At 37.5% G+C, this 19,046-nt stretch overlaps 1 protein-coding gene across 1 annotated transcript in view; it reads left to right on the top strand.

Annotated features, from left to right (window-relative positions):
- The window catches only part of ZNF407 (zinc finger protein 407), a 335,549-nt gene that overhangs the window by 205,843 nt on the left and 110,660 nt on the right, over positions 1-19,046 (top strand). Inside the window, exon 7 of the mRNA XM_058805216.1 lies at positions 4,831-4,951. Within this exon, the coding sequence (XP_058661199.1) occupies positions 4,831-4,951 (121 nt within the window). The remainder of the gene's footprint in view (positions 1-4,830; positions 4,952-19,046) is intronic.

The following is a 19,046-nucleotide window of genomic DNA, read 5'->3' as shown; positions in this document are numbered from 1 at the left end:
CAATGTAAATATCCATGAAACTTCTGTTTTGTGAATTGAAGCAATGGCTTAAGGAGTGGTCCAGAGTTTGACCAGAATTTTATCACACTGAAAGGAATACTTACATCTCTGCCTGCCAAATGCTTTACAATAGGCACTTGTGCCTGCCTAGGCTGTGATAAACTGTCTTAAGAAACTTGGACCACAGTATCAGCAGGTGCTGTGTGGTAAATAAGGGATAGTTTGTGGTGCTGCAGGAACATAGATGTAGTTCTGGTGTCTCAACAAGGCTGTGAGGAAAAGATTTCGTCTTTTGAGTCATCCTGAAGCAAGTTTTTTTGATTCTTATTTTGTTCCACTAAGAAAACCTTTCTAAAGATAGTTTTTGCTGGATTTAGAGTAAGTTGAATTACACAAAGAATTAAACAATTGCCTGAATTTTGTAACAAAAAAGGGTAAATAACCTCTAAATCAGCCACCAAAAATAAACACGCACACAGACACACACGCGCGCACACACACGCACACACACACACACACACACACACACAGACAGACATATCAGATAATTTAAATATTTTGCCTTAATCATGATCAACTAGGAAGAAAAAACAAGCAAGGTTAATAATTTCTGGCTTGAAACAAAAACATGGAAAAAATTAATCATTTTAAAATGTCTTCTTTATATTCTTGCTCTTATCATTCTGCTCACCTCCTTTGTTTGCCTGTTTTTCTATGTTTCCCAGTAAACTTCCATGTTGTGCTGTAGTAGCTGACTCAGTCCCACAGTGCTGATCAGTCACAGCCTGTGTTCTCGTGCATGAAATCTCTTTTTTAATGTTGGTTAGTACTCCTGCAAATTGCAAAAACCCCATCCTCATCTTCTACACATCAACAGTCTGCATTTGTTTTCCGTGTGTTGGTTGTGGTGGGATCTTCCCAGGCTTGATAGAAGTACATCACAGTAGTAAAGTGTTAGTGGGTAAGGACACTTACTGCGCACTGCTGTGACAGTCACCATGAACCTGTGGAGCTGCTTAAGGAGATCGTGTCTTTGTTCAAATATTTTCATGCATTTTTGAAGATGGTAGCTTATATTGTACAGAGCACTATTTGTATGATTGCTTCTGCTCACTCATCTCAAGACATTTATAGGTCAATGTAATAAAGAAAGAAAATTTAATAATATATGTGTTTTTATCCAGATGAGTGACTCACTTTGTGTTTCTATTTCTCATGTGAACTGCTCTTTGACTTTAATGTGTAGTTACATTACTCGGCATTGAATTTATATGTATAATGTAGATTCTTCCCTTCAACTTCCCCACCACAGCTTAGAAAAATTTTAATGTTGAATACCACAGGAAATGCTGCAAGTAAGAAGACTTATTGCTCTTTTCAGCAAGAGATAAAATTTGAAGAGCATCTTTGTTGTTTTACCTTTTCTATTTACACCAACATTTACAGCAGATTGGCCTTTGATTATAGCAAACCCTTGACCAGCAAAGAGACCAAAAACCTGGACTTTTAAAACTTTCTCCCTACCTAAGAGAAATTGTCCAGTAGCAAGAGAAAAAGAGGAAACTGAAGTTACTGGTTAGCAGGAGCTTTTATATACTAGTGCTCTGTATGAAGTGGCCCTTTTGTCATTTTCTTCCCCAATTTTTGATTGTTGAAGCTCAAATTTCCATGTCAGGTGACTTAACCAACAGATGCACTTAAGAAGTTGGTTGCAGTGTTGTCAAAAATGCAAAGGCATTTCTTTTGTAATCCCATGCTCAGGAAATGTAGCCTTTTGAAAGTGCTTGTGTTAAAAACAAAGTAAATCCCCACAGAGTGGGTCCTTGATCTTGGAATGTGTGTCCTTCATTTTTGTTCCTCTACAGAGCTTGTTGACCATGGAATCATTTTGGTGCATCTATCTTTTTTTTCATGGGACTTGTTATTGACAAAGGTAGAGATGGTGAGAAACAGATAAGTCTTCTGTAGTGGTAATGGGTGGGGGGGATTAATTTTTTTAAACTTTTTTGGTCTTTAAATATAATAGACTTTGTCCTTATGGTTATAGATACACTATTTTAAAGTTATTACGTACTGTTATTTTAAAAAATACTGTCAATACTGATAGTTTTATTTGTGTAATTTTAATTGTGAATGAATTAGAACCCTGACAGGGGGTGAACAAGAGTCTTCTTGGAATTTTTAATGGCAGCCCATATTAAAAGAATTATGTGTATTCCCTGAAATTTCTGGGGGCAAGAAGGGTGGAGGGAAAACTGGGACACAAAGTCTGATTAGAAGCATCCTGGCCCACGATAGGGAAGACAAAAAAATTCTTAAATCAATGGGTCTGTAGAAAGCTTTAATAAACAAATAAATAGAGTACTTCTGCAGCTAATATGCTCTTCAATATCACCCAATCCAAAGAAATACCTAGTTGTCTTTTAGGTTTTTTTCAACTGTACTAATTAACCTGTTTTTTTTCCATAAAAATACAGTTTCTTATGTACAGCTGTTAAGAATTACAGGCTGTGCTAGGCTGTCTTTTTTCTTCCCCATTTAGTTGGCTTTTGTTGTGTGGTACTGCTGTGATGTATTTTCTGTCAGGTGAGATTTACACATAGTCTGCTTGACAGGAGCAGTTAGCCACAAGGATTTCCTAAGGAGAAACTTCCTGGAGCAGTGGGTAAGGATTACTATTTTTCTTACAGTCAAGACGGAATTTGCAAGCCCTCCTGGCTGCAATGGGCCCTCACTCAGCTGTCAGCCCCACTGGCCCTGCCCTGGCACAGCAGCAGACCTTTATTTGATCCATTCTCCCCTGAATGGCAAGCTAAAAATCTCCTTTCAGTTCAGATCTGCCTTTTTTTTTTATTCAAGGGAGCGAGTAGGCAAGGTTCTAGTGCATTTTAAATGAAAGCAGTTAAAATAAGTATGTATGTTATCTAAAATACCTGTGGCTTAACTACTTAGACTTGAAAATGTTGCTATCTTCTTTAATGCTAGATGATAAAATAAATCAGAAGGGGAAATCTTCAGTTCAAGAACAGGTTACGTTGCTAGGGAGTCTGTGGCCTCCCAGAGAGTTTAATTGAAGCAGCAGCCACTACCATGCAAGCTGCTGGGAGAATCAGCTTCTCCAGAGCAGTGTCAGGGTCTGACAAGAAAACCCCATTTGGGGCATGAAAGACGTACTTTCCAGCAGTCTCAATTTGTCCAGCATGGAGGCTTCGGCTTTGTGTCCTGCCCCTTCACCTCTCCTTGTCCCATGAAACAATAAATGAAAAGCATAGGCTGGTATTCTCTCCCACAGCTGCTAAAAGCAATTATTCCAACTCTTTATGGAGCTTTCAGAAGCTGCTCTGTGCTCTTTCCATCCAGCATTAGGGGTTTTTCAGGTCTTGAGGGCCTTGCACATCTTTTTTCCCTTGGGAAGAAAAACCCCAACAATCTCCAAGAATGAAAAATGTGTATTTCTCTCTGTTCTCAGAATTCTGGCAAAGTCTATTTCAAAATCTTCAGAGTCTCCTGCTATAAACAGCTTCAAAAATTTGTCTTGGAGGCATGGCTGTTTGGGAGTGGCTGTTTGCTACTGATTGCAGAAGGCCGCTCATACTGATAGGGTTATACTGGTGGTGACTCTTCTGTCAGTCTGAAAAACTTCACATTACACCTGCTAATAGGCTTGTGGTGCAATTTGAAACTGCCTGTCTTAGATCTCTGAACAGTCTTCAAAGTACATGTCTGTTTCTAGCAGTTTTATCCAGACTTCTTAAGTCAGGGATGTTGATTCCTTATGTAGTTTTTAGATAAATACATTGGAAGGCGTGCATACTGCAGTGAAAATAATGTAACTTAGGAACTGGCTTTTAGCTTCTCCATACAAAAAAAAACTCTTTCCTCCCTAAATGGTAACTATATCTGCCTGTAAGCCCCAAGGAATGTTTCTGTGACAACCAGTTGGAAAAATGGGATGTAGGTGTCTTAACTAGTCATCACAGTATATCTGTCATGAGGTTTTGTCTTAGTAACTTCTAAAGGGTAGACCCCTCCAGTAGAAGGAAAAGTATTCTTTTTACATAGAAACTTAGAGACTAAAGATTTTTACTTTTCTTCAATTATTAGTCCTCTAGAAATTTTCAGTGGAGCTGTACATTCATCAGAGATTGAATTTTAGTCATCTGAAAATGTTGTCCTTTTTAAAGTTTAGTAGTTGGTGTTTGTTTGTTTATTTTCATTAACCTTTCAAGTCCTTCTGCTGAAATTGCCCTACTGTTCAAAAAATATTCACAAGGGCGGAAGACTAACAGGCAAGATAGGGGGAGTGGAGCAGAGAGTTCTGGTTCATTTTCTCAGTCCCAGTTTATTTATGTTATTTAAAGAATTACATTAAAAATTTAGGTTGGAGATGGAAACAAAGACACTTATCACCTGGAGATGTTCCTTTCTGAGCATATGCTGAATACAAGATCACCTTTTGCCTCTCCCTGTGTTGCTTTTGGGGCTGTTCTTGGCTCAGATTGAAGGGAAGATATGGTGTGAGACAAATGCCTGTCACCTGGTTAGGGTATTTTCATGGAGTAAGACCCAGAAACAAGGTTACTCTGTTTCAGTGCTGTTCTTTCTCCTCCTTTTTGCTGCTGTGTAATTCCCTGTGAGAAGTCAGTTGGATACTGATGTGTTTCTGTCATATTTTGCAGTTAATGCATTGTATTTGCAAGTTTATGTTGTATTTGTGTTTGCTGTTTATATACACAGGCTAAAAGCTGTCTCAAGGGATATGCCAGAAATTTGGGGTTGTCTTAGTTTTCTGTAGATGAAAACTGATAATCTTCTCTTGTCACCTTCCAGGAGAGAAACCATTCAAATGTGATGAGTGTAACTTTGCTTCCACAACACAATCGCATCTGACACGACATAAGCGTGTCCATACTGGAGAAAAGCCTTACAGATGTCCCTGGTGTGACTACAGGTAATGAGTCATTAACTAAAGCATGATGAGAGAAGGGTTAAGGTGATCAGATGAGGTTCATTTGAAGTCACCAATAAAAATATATTGCCATTAAAATACCATCAGGGCAGCAGTAATTACGTATTAAATTAGGAGCTAAATTTTAAAATTTAGTCTTCAGCATTTAGGTGTTACTTTATAAAGAAAAACAAATGATGGGAAACCTTTTAGTGGTAACACTACAGTGCTAATGTTGAGTGTTTGTTTCACAGCTGCTCCAGTGTCTGTTGGAATTCTCTGTGGTGAGGCTGCTTATCTACATTGCCTTTTCAAATCATTTGCGGTTTTGAAATTTTTCTTGGTTGAGTTGCGACCATTTCACCAAGAAAAGAAAAGTTCTCTAAAAGGCTTACCAGCCTGAGTACTCTCCAGACACTTATTTGAACTGGACACAACTCGAGCTAGTTACAGTTCTTCAGAGTCTTGTTGTTCTGCTCCAATTTTCCTTTTCCTTGCTAGCCAGGGTGTTAGGATGAAAGTTGGCCAAAGGGTTGGTTGCATGGCAAAGCCGCCCATGTTACACCACTAAAACCCATCCCCATGTTGGGGCAGTTGATTAAATTTTAAAAGAATCACATTGAACAGTGAAGGTTACTTCTGGTGCTTTTCACCTGGTGTCTTTGGTTTGTTATAGACTACTTATTAAATGATCTCATGTTGCTTCTTAAATGCATCTTTACTCTTAAACACACATCTTCTACATTCTTGAATACTTTTAATACCTTGCAGTGAGGTGACTAGTCTATGTGTATCATAAAGGAATCCCCAGAAGGATTTTGTGGGCAATTTGCAAGAGTTGATGTTCAAAAAGTTCTTAAAAATCAGCATTATATTTGATAAATGGCATATGATTAGATGCATGTGTTGTGATGCATGCACACAAGAGGGGAAAGTTAAACATTTAAATATACCCCTATAGCATTTTTGTATTTTCTTTTCATGCTGAACATACAACTGTAATGTTCCTTTAGTATAAGTTTTAATGTAGTTTCCTAAAGCAAGACTACATAATGAAGCCTATCTGCTCTCATAATACCTGTTTTCATGCTATTTATGTGCTACTTTACAGAAAACTCATGTACAGAAAACTTCTGCAGGGGTCACAGATTTTCTGTACAAAACTTCTCATTGAAATATTTTGTTTGCATGGGGCAAATGTTCTGTGAACTCTTCTGTACTGAGCACCCATTAAATCACACTCTAGAACTGCAGAGAACTGAATTTGATGACCTCAGGGGGAGGGGCAATGTTTCTGTGCTGCCACCTTAAGGGTGTCACTGTTTCTTTATTTTTTCTTTTTAAGTAGAAGTGGTTTTGTCAGCTTCAGTAAGTCATCTAGGAATTAGAGGTGGTTTTCATTTGTCAGAGCAGCTGTGTTAAAAGGTCTGTGTTGAGTGAAGTGAGAGCATATAAGCATTACTGTGACATGATGTGCTGCACTGAAGGTAAAAGAAGTGCTGTCTTTAATGCTGTGTGTTTTAGGACACTTAATCTTGTGGTCATCCACTTTAACTGAATCATCCCAATTGGCAGGAATAGTCTTTTTACAGGGCTAGGAAATGAGAAGTGGGTTACAGTGGGTTTGAGATCCTAGGCTGGGAGACCCAAGAGACTGGGAGTGTTGTAGATGTGAATCAGTTTGGGGTTTGTTACATACATCCAATGAGTGGATGCACTTCTCTCACTCAGGATGACCACATGCAGTGCTCTGTTGAGTGAAAGACAGATCATTTTACTTTGGATAAAGAGTTTTCTGTATGGGATATAAATTCCAAGAAATAACAAGTTTTTTAAGAGTATTTTATAATACTGGAGGTTATTAGAGAATATGCAAGCATAGCATATTTTATCAGGATTAACAAGAAATATCTGGGCATGCCCTGCTTTTATATTATTGAAAAATAAATGTTTCATGACAATAGAATGTTAGTTTCCATCCTTCACAGGCCAATTTTGACCTAACCTTTGGAGGCTGATCTCTACAGATACCAGCTGATGAAGCTTTGATTCTGCAGGAAATGTGTTCCAAGCTCAGCTGAAAATCATCTGGTAGGGATGCAGGAACCAGAGCTATGCTGCTGCTGCAAGTTCATAGAGGCAGTGAGGCACTTTGTGTAGCTGCAGAGGAGCCCATAGAGGGGCTGCTGTGTTTATTAGCTCAGCAGTCCTGCTTGTGCCTGCCAGTTTCCACAGTCCTGGGATATTAGCCAGCCTTGTTGGCAAGTAAATGTTCTGCTCTCTATCCACCTCACTCTTCATTTTAAACTACAATTTTAAGGGAATCACATGTTGCCTCTTTGTCAAGTCATGCAGTATTTCTCTTTTAAAGGAAAGTTATTAGCAACTCTGTAAATAATATTGTTTGCACAAGTTCAGCAGATGGTATGTAGTCTTGCAAGTGTCACATAGAGAAAATGTTAAAATGAAGATTTTAAAATCTGCTGATCTAGTGATAAAATTCACCCCTAAGTCTAGTGGTTGAGGTCTCATTGTGATGCTGTGAGCTCGGCCCTTGCACTGTAAGTTCATCCAGACTATTTCATGTGTTGCTGTTTAGTGTTGCTTGGCAACTGCAGACTCTTTAATGAGCCTTGTACTTTCAGGGAAGTGAATATTCCTCATTCTGTGTTGGGATATGGAGGAAAGTATTGTTAGTCTTAATATAAATTTTCCTTTCATTGCTAACTAATCTCTGTTCTATGAAGCAGTTTGAGACACTTGAATTAAAACAGTGGCTAAGTACAAGATTTTAAACTATTCCCATTCAGCTGATTGGTGCTCAGAGCATTCTTGGAGATTCTTGACTTCAAGCTTTTCAATTCCTCAGCCTGAAATGGTGAATAATCATCCTGCAAAAATTCTTGCCAGTCTAGTGAGTGAAAGGGTACATAACCCTGGCTAGAAGTACAGAAAAAGGGCTATTGGAAGAAACTAATCTGAACTTAGGAACTGTTATAAACTTTATAAACTGAAGTGAAATCATCTGTATGGTACTATGGGGAAAAGAGTGATTTTGGCTGCATGGAACAGAAAAGGCAATTTATTCCCTATATAGCACACAGCATGAGACATCCTTTTTTAAACTAGAAAAAGACATGAATGGATGTGGTTTTCTGAGGGGAATGGTAAACTAACTTAGCATTTTTAGCTCACAAATTATAAATTCTCTATAATATGCATATGCTTATAGTTGTACTTCAGTATTCTTGTGAAAAATGTTCCCTTCCATCTCTAGTTTTTGTCTGGTGACCACTTGATATTTATTTTTGTCTAATCTTTTGTATTTTGATGACAAAGAAATAGACATCTGCTTTTCGATAGTAGTATATGACTTCCAGTAACAATTACAATTTGAAATTATGTTTTCAGTCTAGTTTTAAAAATCCTTTAGAAGGGAGCAAAATATAATATTCATAAACACAAACGTTTAGCTGTATTTTTGGTTACATATTTTTCACATTTCATTTTTCAATTTAGGTTTTTCCCCATTTAGATACAAATATGCATGATTTTCCTTTGCATTTACTTTTTCAAATCACACAGCATGTCTCTCCATTCTTAAGTCAATGTGCTTTGTCATACAAAAATATTCATTCACCCTTAATTAATGTTCAACCTAATTTTATAATACAGAATTGGTCTCACAGGGCCCTGCACTACCATTACTTATGCAATGCTTATTTTATTTTTCCTAGTCATTTAAAAAAGATGTGTTATGTGACTGAACTTTTCAGATGACACCATCCTGGAGTAACACTGGCAACATTGCATTTGGAAATGGGCACAGTAAGCACTGAAGAGCTGTATAACATCCTGAAAATGAGCAGCACCTGTGACACAGGGCTCTAAATCTGTTGGCTGTATAGTCTGTGGACTATACAGACAGACTTTCTAAACCTGCAGCATAGTTAGGTACTTGAATTTAACCTGATTGCAGAAGTGAAAAATTCCCCTAAGTTCTGATGCTGTCAATGAAAGATGTAGATATACAGCATTTTCAGAACTAAATTGGTTTTTTGCATGTGTCTAAGAAAGGGAAATCTCATTTATTCATATGTAAGGTTTTAAATTTAACTCCCATTTGTTCTGACTTTCTATATAACTACTAAAACTTCTCAGGCAATTTATGCTTGTGGTGTGTGGGAGGGGGGTGTTTTAGTGAAATGGATCTGAGTTACATGGAGGGGGGCATGCAAAAGGCAGAACCCTGCTTTTCTCACATGATTAAATTTGTTGGATTACAGTGCTCAGGAGAAGCACTGGCATAATTTCATGATGCAGAAAGAGTTTTGCTACTACTTTGACCACAAGAGTGTGGGACTGATATTATGGTAATGTGCTTCAGGTCATCCCTCTGCTGTGATTAAAGAAAATAATTTTCATTTGTCTGGGACTCCATTGTATGGTTCATTTTGCACAGAGTACCCATGGTGGTGAGGGAATGAAAGGCAATATGCAGAGGTGTTTCTTAGTCATAGATAAGAAGGTGTAGAAGTTGGATAAAACAAGCAGCCAGGCCAGCAAAACAGCATGCATTCCTCTCTGTTAAGTGTATGACTTGTGAAGGATGTCTTAGAAGACTGAGAATAAATAGCATACATTTTTAATATAATTATGTAAGCTAAAATAAATATTTTACATTTATTATGCATAATAAAATAATTAAACAACATTCTGTAGGGGAATTATGGCATCTGAAATTCCAACTGCAGATGGATTCATTGCATATTTTCAGCAGCAGCAGCAGCATGACTTAGGAGGAGTTACTCCACAGGGGCTACTTTTCTTTTTTGGACAGCATCTCTAGGGAGTTCCTATTTCTGTCTGACTTATAGTATCTGTTCATAGGTTGTAAAGACCAGTTTATAATACACTCCAGGATTTGCACCTAAGTCATAAGAATGTGCAGAGTAAGTGTTTTCTCTCTGTTTTGGTGAATTCAATAACTTTTAGGTATGATGGCATCAGCTGTGCACTATTCCCTTATTACATCAAGGATAACTAGGGACTACTTTACAGATGAGGTAAAAATACATACTAATTGATAGCAAAACTGAAAGGCTGTTAAGGCAAATTCTACATAAAATGATGAAAACAGTTTATTTATCATTAAAACATTATTATCGAAATGCTCTTTGTAACCAGTGAAATTGAATATGCTTGTATAGGAAATAACTAGGTAATACAGCTATATAGGCTGATGAGGATTCCAGGTGGCAATCAGCATTGCACTATGGGAGAGCACTTTTATATATATACATCACAAAGGCAGAATTGGGAAAAAATGGTGCATATACTTTGTACAAATACAAAATTGTTAAGGAAAATAAAGCATGTATGTAATAGAGCAAACAGGGCCTTCGGGAAGTACTCCAGCTTCTGCAGTGTTCAGCAGCAGGAGTTGAGGATATCCAGTGCCTTGTGCTAGGAGACTTATAAACAAATGAAGATAGAAGTTTAGAGAGACATTCTGTCAGTGCATGGGCACAGTTCCCAGATGAAAACTCAGAATATTATTCCCCCCTTAGTTTTTAGTAAACATTCAGATAAACTACTTGGAAATGTTTCTATTAATCTGGAATAAAATATGCTGTAACATTTAAGTCTTTAAAAGAAAAATAATCTGAAATAGAATTTAGATATAGTTGCAAAAACACTTTAATTATTCCAGCGAATACATGCCATACAAAACAATGGTCAGTATTATTCCCTTCTGTAATGTTTCTGTGGCTTAATAAGACCTCTTATATTCACCTAAGTTATAGCATATAGTTTATGTGATGAAATCAGAATAAAAATATGCAGTGTTGCAGTAGCATCAATGCAGATCAGCTATCAGGTTAACCAGTTTAAGCAGATGTAATTCCTAACACTAGGAATGGCAGAGCACACAGGTAACGATGTGACCCTTGCTCCAAAGTGTCTGTGCTGACTGCACTGACTGGCAAATTGTGTCTCTGCAGTTTTGGACAATCCTTGGTGTCAGTGTATGAAAGAACTTGGGTTCCCTCTCTCAAAGCTGTCTCTGTCCAATGTCACTGCATGGAGTGCTCAAGAGAATGTGTGTAGGAGGAAACACGATTGTTCCTTAGGGAAATATCGGTGCACAAGCACACACACGTGCATTGCACTGGTATGTGTTGACTTGGTGACTGGGCTCCACTGGGAAGTTGCCATGTTAAGAGGCCTTGGCACAGCATAAAATACTGTCATCATGTTGTGAGATCCTCCATATGCTGTATTTGTAATTAAAAGCATCATAAATGCACTCTACTTGGTAGAAGGGTGGTATGGACTTTTACTAATTTTAATGGCTAATACTTGTTAAAGAAATTCATCAATAATTCCGTGAGCCTTGGTACCTCTTTTGTTGTTTTGGGATTTTTTTTTCTTTTTATTTATGTATTTTATTTATTTATTTATTTACTTGTTTGTTCTTAGGGGTTGTTTTTTTCCCCCTATTGCCACTCTAAGAAAGAGGAATTAAAATATGCCTTTTTAACTCAATGGGTCTGTGATTCTCACGCTAACACTGAACTTGGGGCTTTAAGGATGTGCCCAAGTGGTGATGCCATTGCAAACACTGATAATACTATTCTCATTTTATGTTGAGTCCTTTGAAGGACAACTTTTAAGGGATCTATTTAAGCCTAAATGCTGTGCTAAATTACTGCTGAGTTTAATGTTACTGAGACTTGAAGCCATTTCAATATCAATTTAAAAATTAATATCTGGTTTCAGCATCTCTTTGTTACAGCCTCTCTTGATAGGCCAGCAGTTTGTAAATTGTTCACGCTTTAAGTTCTGAAAAATATTGTCAGTCTCCTGATTTCTTTCAGTAGTCACTGTCTTTCCCTTACTGTTCAATTTGGGCTTTGTCCCTAAATGTTTTTGTGGCAGCCCCTTCCCTGCTGAACTGATGGTGTTTTTTCTGAATCAGTGTTCAAGACACTTAACCCAAAACCTTGAAGTATTTGGTGTCTAGGAAATATGAATAAGACCCACTTCATGCAGTGGACAGATTAATGTAACTAATGTATTCTTTTATCACTTTTTATCGTCTCTCTGTCCTCACACTTCTTTTTTTGCTATCATATGTAGTCATCACTGTCTCATCTATTCCTCATTCTTAAAGAGCATAAATATGTTGTCATAAATACATGTATATTTATATTTTATATATACTTAATTCACGTTTATCAATCTGAAATATCAGCATATTATTCAAATTAAAACAATCCTAAGTATGTTGTATTTTGATAGTAAATAAAATTTTAGTATTAACCTCAAGATGAACAGCAATGCTATGGTCTTAATATAGCATGTAGTAGCAAAAAGACCTGTGATTTCCTATTCTTACAGTTCTTCTGATAAAAAAGTGCAGTAAAGATCTTTTATGACTACAAATAAACTTCCATTTGTTACAATGGTTTGATCTAAAAATAATCATTGGCATCATAGCTTAATTAATGTGAGCCTTTTGTGTAAAACATATTTTAAAAAATATTAAACCAACCATAGATGTTTTCTTTGCTCTTGCCTGGTAGCAGAGAATAAAAGAATGAATTTGTTTGTTTCTTTTGCTATTCCTTAATCCCCAATGCAATAATTATAAAAGGGCCAATGTTATCTTTGGGGGTGATGAAATCTACAATGAAGAATTATTATTATTATTATTATTATTATTATTATTATTATTATCATTATCATTATCATTATTATCATTATTGTCATCATCATCATCATTATTATCATTATTATTATCATCATTATTACTGCTGATAGCTACCATCTAACTATGTGGCAGGTAGCTAGCAATCTGAAATCACTTTGGTAGCAGTACAGGTCTCCAAGATGAAATTGATAGACACGAGCCAGTTGTGTTGTGTGGGGTTTATTCTCCAGGCTATATGGCTACTACTCTGTAAAACAAGTTCCTGTGTTAATGCTGTCTTTGTGACAACTTTTCCTCTTCCTCCTTCATGTGTGACATACAAAACAGATTGAATCTGGGGAAGTCACAGAAAGCAAGTTCTGTTCTGAAGTCCCAGCAAGAGGTATGCTCTAGTGCAAGGGGAAGAAAGGGAAAGGATTTTTCTGTTTAAAGTCTGATGAAAATGAGATAAAGAAAAGAATTGCTGAATAGCAAGTAAAATAGGGAAAGAAAAGAGCTTTTGTGTTTGAGAAAAGCTTGCCACTTAGATACTTTTAATGCATTAGAAATGGTGAGCAATTTTCCAGATAAATTTGGCATTGTTAGAAATTCCTGATTTATTAAAGCTAAATAAAATTCCTTGCGCATTCCAGCAGAGTTACCCTTGTCTCTGTTCCAGCTTCTGCCCAAATTCTCCTGGAGAGATATGTTTGGGGGGCTTTGGGACCTCAGGTTCTAAAGCCTTTGTCACCAGCCCAGGGTTCCTGTACTCCAGAGTGGAAGCACAGGCTCGACGCACGGGGCTGGCACCCCTGCAGCGTGGCTGGGGGGTGTCTGCCCGGCACCACAATGTGATGTGGTGGGAATGAGGCTCTGGAGCAGCAGCAGCACCTGGGGTTTGAGAGTCTGGTGCTCCTGGCGCCCTCTTCCCAGTGTTGTGGAGAGCACCTATGGGCTGAACGCTCATCTCTGAGAGCCTCAGCTTTCTGTTTTGGAGAGAGAGGCGTTAGGGATTTGGGAGCTCAGAATGCCAACAATGTTGCTTTGAACCTGGGGCTTCAAAGTTGCTGCTTAGAGTTGGCCAGGGGAGAGCTTGTCTCAAGGTTTGCATTGTTGCCTTTTCTCCTTCCTGAGCAGCTGGGAGAAGGTGGTGCATGCTCCATAGGAAAATGTGGCATGAGGAAGACAGGCTCCCCATCCCTAAAACCATTTTGCAGTCTCTGTTGTATGGTACTCTATTCTCATAAGTCATGGATCAGGGATCCCTATTTCCCTTGAGGCTTTGCTTACAAAAGGACAATCTGGAGAGGAGCCTGTTGTCCTGTTGTAACTTATTAAGTTGCTTATTACAGCTATTTTGTCCCTGTTTGGGATGATCTTTGTGGTTCTGCTAGGCCTGTTTAGGTCTGAATAATAGCTGTAGATGTAGCTGAGACTTCTTAGGGAATAAACAGCACATAAAGCACTCTGTTTTATTACTGGAAGTGATGGAGTGATGTTCTGGTGTTATCTTTTTTTTTTTTTTTAATGTGTTTTAAAATGTACTGTTTGAATAATGGAAAAGGATTAAGGGAAGAAAATGTATATGAACAAAAGGTTGCTCTGCATTCTTGGATGCATTGAGTCAAAGCTAGTTCTTACTTTGTGTCTTCAGAGAAAAGATGAGGTTGTTACAGCACACCTCATCATCTCCTCAGCAAGTTAGATATGCTGAGGCTTAGCATGCCTAATGCAATGGAACAAGCTAATGCAGCAATGTTCTCCTTTCTCCCACCCCCATGGGTCAGGGGATTGGAGTGGAGACATCCCTTGATGTTTTCCCACTTCTTTCTATTAGTGCACAGGGATTTTTCCTAGGTTTCTTTTTTGTTCCACCTAATCAAACCTCTCAGCTCACTGTGATTCTTAGAATATAGGTCCATACCCATATATCCACATTTTTAGATAATGCAATAAAGTGATACTTCTTCTGGTGTTCTTCAGCATTGCTATCTTTTTTTTAATGTATTTAGTGATGTTATCATTTAAAACATACAAACTCTTCATTTCATAATACTCTAAAATTATTTGTGTTATAATCCTGTAAACACAGCTGGTGATTCTACTGATATAAACTGAACATCATCCCATGGTTCATTATGATATTGCTAATAACCCTTAAAATATAGTATTTATTGTTTCATGTTTGTAACTTCCATGCATGCTTCTTCAATCCCCATTCAAGATGATTATGGATTCTCTCTAACAACTGTAGCATGGGACGTCATTTATTCTGCTGCAAATCCCATGTGGAACTGTGTGAGCTTCTTCAAAACATTTCTGTTGAAATTTTGCATGCACAATCTACAGGGCAAACAATACATAGAACCATTTTGAAGTTGTAGAAAGTATTTTAACTACTAAAATAAATTCTTAAGTTCTGATGATGTTTCATTAGAAAAATACAGTGTTTCAGACATTTTTGTTAACAAGCTCTTTTTAAAGTACAGAGAACCATGTCTATTAGCAAATTTTGGAGATCTCTTATATGGGCATTTTAACATATAAAAAGTCATTAGTAATTTGTTTTGGTTTTGGGAAAAAAGATGTATCTTTAGTTTAGAAAAGCAGATTTTTTTTTAATCAGTTGACAAGGATTGTCTTTTAGTCTTCTGTCCCAAACTTTTTGTGAGACTTGTGCCAGCCCATCCATCCATCCATCTTTCACCCATTTCTTTAATAACTTTTTAAGCTGTTGTCCAGTTTCAGTGAAAACTGACACCCTGTAGTAGCTGCTGAGATAAATTAAGTTCAGGTTTCCTGAAAGAAGTGGATGAGAAGAGGAGTGAAAAGAAATCACAGAGGACCAGTCGGGCAAAATTCAGCTGTCATGCATTCTTCTGTTTTACAATCCAGCCTCACCACCCAGAACAACTGGGTTTTCTTGGATGGGGATATCCTGAAGGAACATGCTGAGGAGCCGTTGTTTGCTGCATTGGTGCATTGGGAGATTTAGTGAACAGGGCATGAAAGCATAGAAATCATGCTTCAGTTGGTATAATGCTCATATGTCAAAGTATTGAGTCCCAAATTGTTAGTTGCGAGTTGTCAGGATAGGTCCTTTTTAAAGGTAAAATTAAAAAGGTATTTTTCAAAGGATAAGGAGGAGACCCCCAAAATCTGTGCTTTTCTTTAGAAAAAAGAATCATTTGAAAAAGATTTATACCCAGGCGATTCAGACCAGTGACATTTCTTACTGAATAAGAAGAAGCTTCCCACTGTGGAGAGATTGTTCCACAAGTGCTTTTTTTGGCACTTTTTCTATAATTCATTCACTGATAGACTGACATATTCATAGATCTATATAGATGTATTTACTTCAGGAAAAAGAAGCAAAGTTTGAAGAAATGGTAAGTTCTTTTTACATGCTGTTAGTGATACTGAGCATCCACAAATTCTCATCTCATGGCGTCCAGTGGCTCTGTTCCTATTTGAAATTCAGCCTCTTCATTTACGTGACTAAATGTGACTTTCATCACATTTTAATTTGAATTTTAATTACTAGTCTTTAAGATTTTGATCAGCACTAATAAATTATAGCACAGTCATATGGTATTTAGCTGATTGATTTTTGCATGCTGAAATATAGTCATTTTGGAGAGCAGTAAAACTTTCAAGTAGAAGAAATGTTTCAAAGATAAAGGAATTTGTATTGGATTTGTTCACTTGTGTCAGACCAGAGAGGAAAGTCCTAAGTGTGAACCCTTGTGAGGGCAAAGCAGGTGTCTGCTATCCAGTCTGTTTTAAATAAATGCAGGGACATCAAGTCAGGCAAAGAAGGCCAGCGAGTGCAGCTTTTGGGAATAGCTTTGTGTTTCCTGGTGGTGGTGCAGGAGGTGAGAGATGAGAATGCAGTATTGGGTGATGGTAGCTCTGTTGGTACCCTGCATTGCAGAACTTTATTCTAAAAGGCAAATATTTGTTTGCTGAGTTCTTTTCCAGCTGCATCTGTTCCTGGCTTCCTCTTTTGTTTGGATGTCTTTTAGAAGTCTACAACATAACATCAGGAGAATCTTTATTTTCTTTTCCTGCTCTGAAGTGCCCATTTTTAGTTTCAGTTCACCAGTAGCATGGCAGGAGTACTGTAACAGAAAGGATTATAACTAAGCCCCTCTCCATCTAAGCATCTCTGTTCCATAGCTCAGTTGGGAGTCAGCTCTCACTGGCTGGAAAGTGAGTACTGTCACAGGGTCGATAATATAAAACAAAAACAAAGCCAGTGGATAAAATCTGGCTCCACTGATGTTATTCACCTTCCTCCCATGTCCTCAGTGAAGTGACAATTCTCACCTGTCATGAAGGTACCTGTTTCTTAGGAAGGAGAGAAATGGAAAGCCAGGGAGCTGGCAGCACCTTCCACAAGACTTTGTATCCTGAACAATAAAAAAGTTCAACTAGGCAAGTAAGTAGTGGGATTGAGACCCAATTATTTCTCCTTTTCACTTGATTTTCAAAGACGATCCTAATCTCCTAAATCTTGCCAAAAGACATCTAAATCCAGAAGCATGTACTCCTTTGGGAGTTTCTGTTTTTCACTTCTCTCTCTACTTGAGTTTGCAAGTTCTTGCACCACTGAGTGAAATCACAGAGGCATGCTCACAAGTCTTTGTCCTGGGGAAATGGCTATGTCTGCCTCAAGACTTTTGGTACATTTTTTAGGCAAGAAAGCCCCACTTCCTGTATTTTTGGGAATGTGTTAGAGGCGTGAATATTAGACAACTCAGGATTCATTTAGTCCATAATGAACTTTTGTCTGCAGCCTCATGCAAGTTATTGTTTAGGACTCTCAGCTGAAAGGGCGCAGGACAAAGTGTTTAGAAGCCTGTTGTTTGGATTTTCTAAGAAAATTATATGGAGAACATAACTGAAAACAGAAGAGTGTTTCTGAAAGCAGGGATTATATCTGCTTTTGGTTCCTGGCAGTTCCTTGCTGTCTAATGGCAAAGTTTCAAAACAAAGGGTTGATGCATGATGTTTTGTGCCAGCTAATATACTTTCCTGGGACAGAGGACAGAACTCAGCCTTCCTCAAGATAAGGGCAGCCCTAAACTTGGAAGTTTTACTCCTAGAATGGTTGCATCATTGCTATAAAGTTAGGGGCAACATTGTTTCCTTTTCCAAATCAGATTAGAATGTCTGATGTTGCCTATTGGTGACCTATATCTTTCTTTAGAAACCTAATTTATGCAAATATTGAGACTTACATCAGTTCTTTATTATGTCCACTAATTGCATTGTTGATTTGAATGGTTATGGAGGACAGACTAGGTTGCCACCTCATACTGCCATGTCCACCTGTGCAACTACACAAAAAGCTTTCTACCCTGTGTTACTGATACCCTGTCTCCCAAACCTATCACTACTCTTTTTGCCTACTGTCTGATTATCATATCCTTCTCAATACTTAGATTATATTTTTTTTTGAGGCCAAGACCATTTTCTTTGTTGTTTTTCTGTACAGGAATTGGTGTATCATTACCATGTTGTGCTGCCCTCTCATGTCAACATGCTGTGCAGTGACAATGTACCAGCTTTCTTGGAGCTACTTCTTAATTCATAAACATAGGATTGCATTTCACCAGAGGAATACAGGAAAGCCTTTACTATTGTGGTGAAACCTTATTGTTGCCAGGACTGTGATACTGTTTAATGAGGAAAACCTCAGAGAAGGTGTAACAGCTGAGAATCTGCCTTCAAGTTGAAGTGCAGTATCAGTGCCTAATTCCTATAGTCTCCTTAGAAAATCTTATCTCTCCCTTATTGACTAGTAGTCCAATATCTTTCATGAAAATTGAATGCATATAAACAGAATTTTTCAAATATGTATGCAATCTTAAGTGCCATTAGAATCAACCTTGGCTTTGATTTTAAAACTGGCCTTCAAATACGTGTCTCTCTAGATGCATTTCTGGGTGCATTTTTTTGTTTTGTTTTTGGAGACCATGTCATTGTTATATAGCTGAAGAAAGGGTAGTACTGAAAGAAATGCATCTTGGAATGCAAGTGGAACTATTTAGACTCTCTTCTTTAAAGCACAGTTTCTTTATCTATACTCATCCAATACTTAGAAAGGAAGGATTTCAGGATATTATGAGCTATATTCTTCTCTTACTATTCACCTCATGTTAGTAAGCTGGTCTTCTGTAAATTCATGGAAATAGCCCTGAAACAGAGACCACTTCCATATCTGCAGCAAAAAAACCCAAACTGTATGCATCTGATAACAAAAAGGAAACAAATAGAAATAGATAGATTTTTTTTTTCTAAATTTCTATTACTTACTTAATTTATATTTACTTTTGGAAAATACATGGATTGTTTGTAATAGTTGTAAACTCTTGTGGCCTTTAGGGATACATATGG

This window comes from Ammospiza caudacuta, chromosome 1 (genome assembly GCF_027887145.1).
Source record: "Ammospiza caudacuta isolate bAmmCau1 chromosome 1, bAmmCau1.pri, whole genome shotgun sequence".
NCBI classification, from domain to species: domain Eukaryota; kingdom Metazoa; phylum Chordata; class Aves; order Passeriformes; family Passerellidae; genus Ammospiza; species Ammospiza caudacuta.
This window is presented reverse-complemented; position numbering and strand designations above follow the sequence as displayed.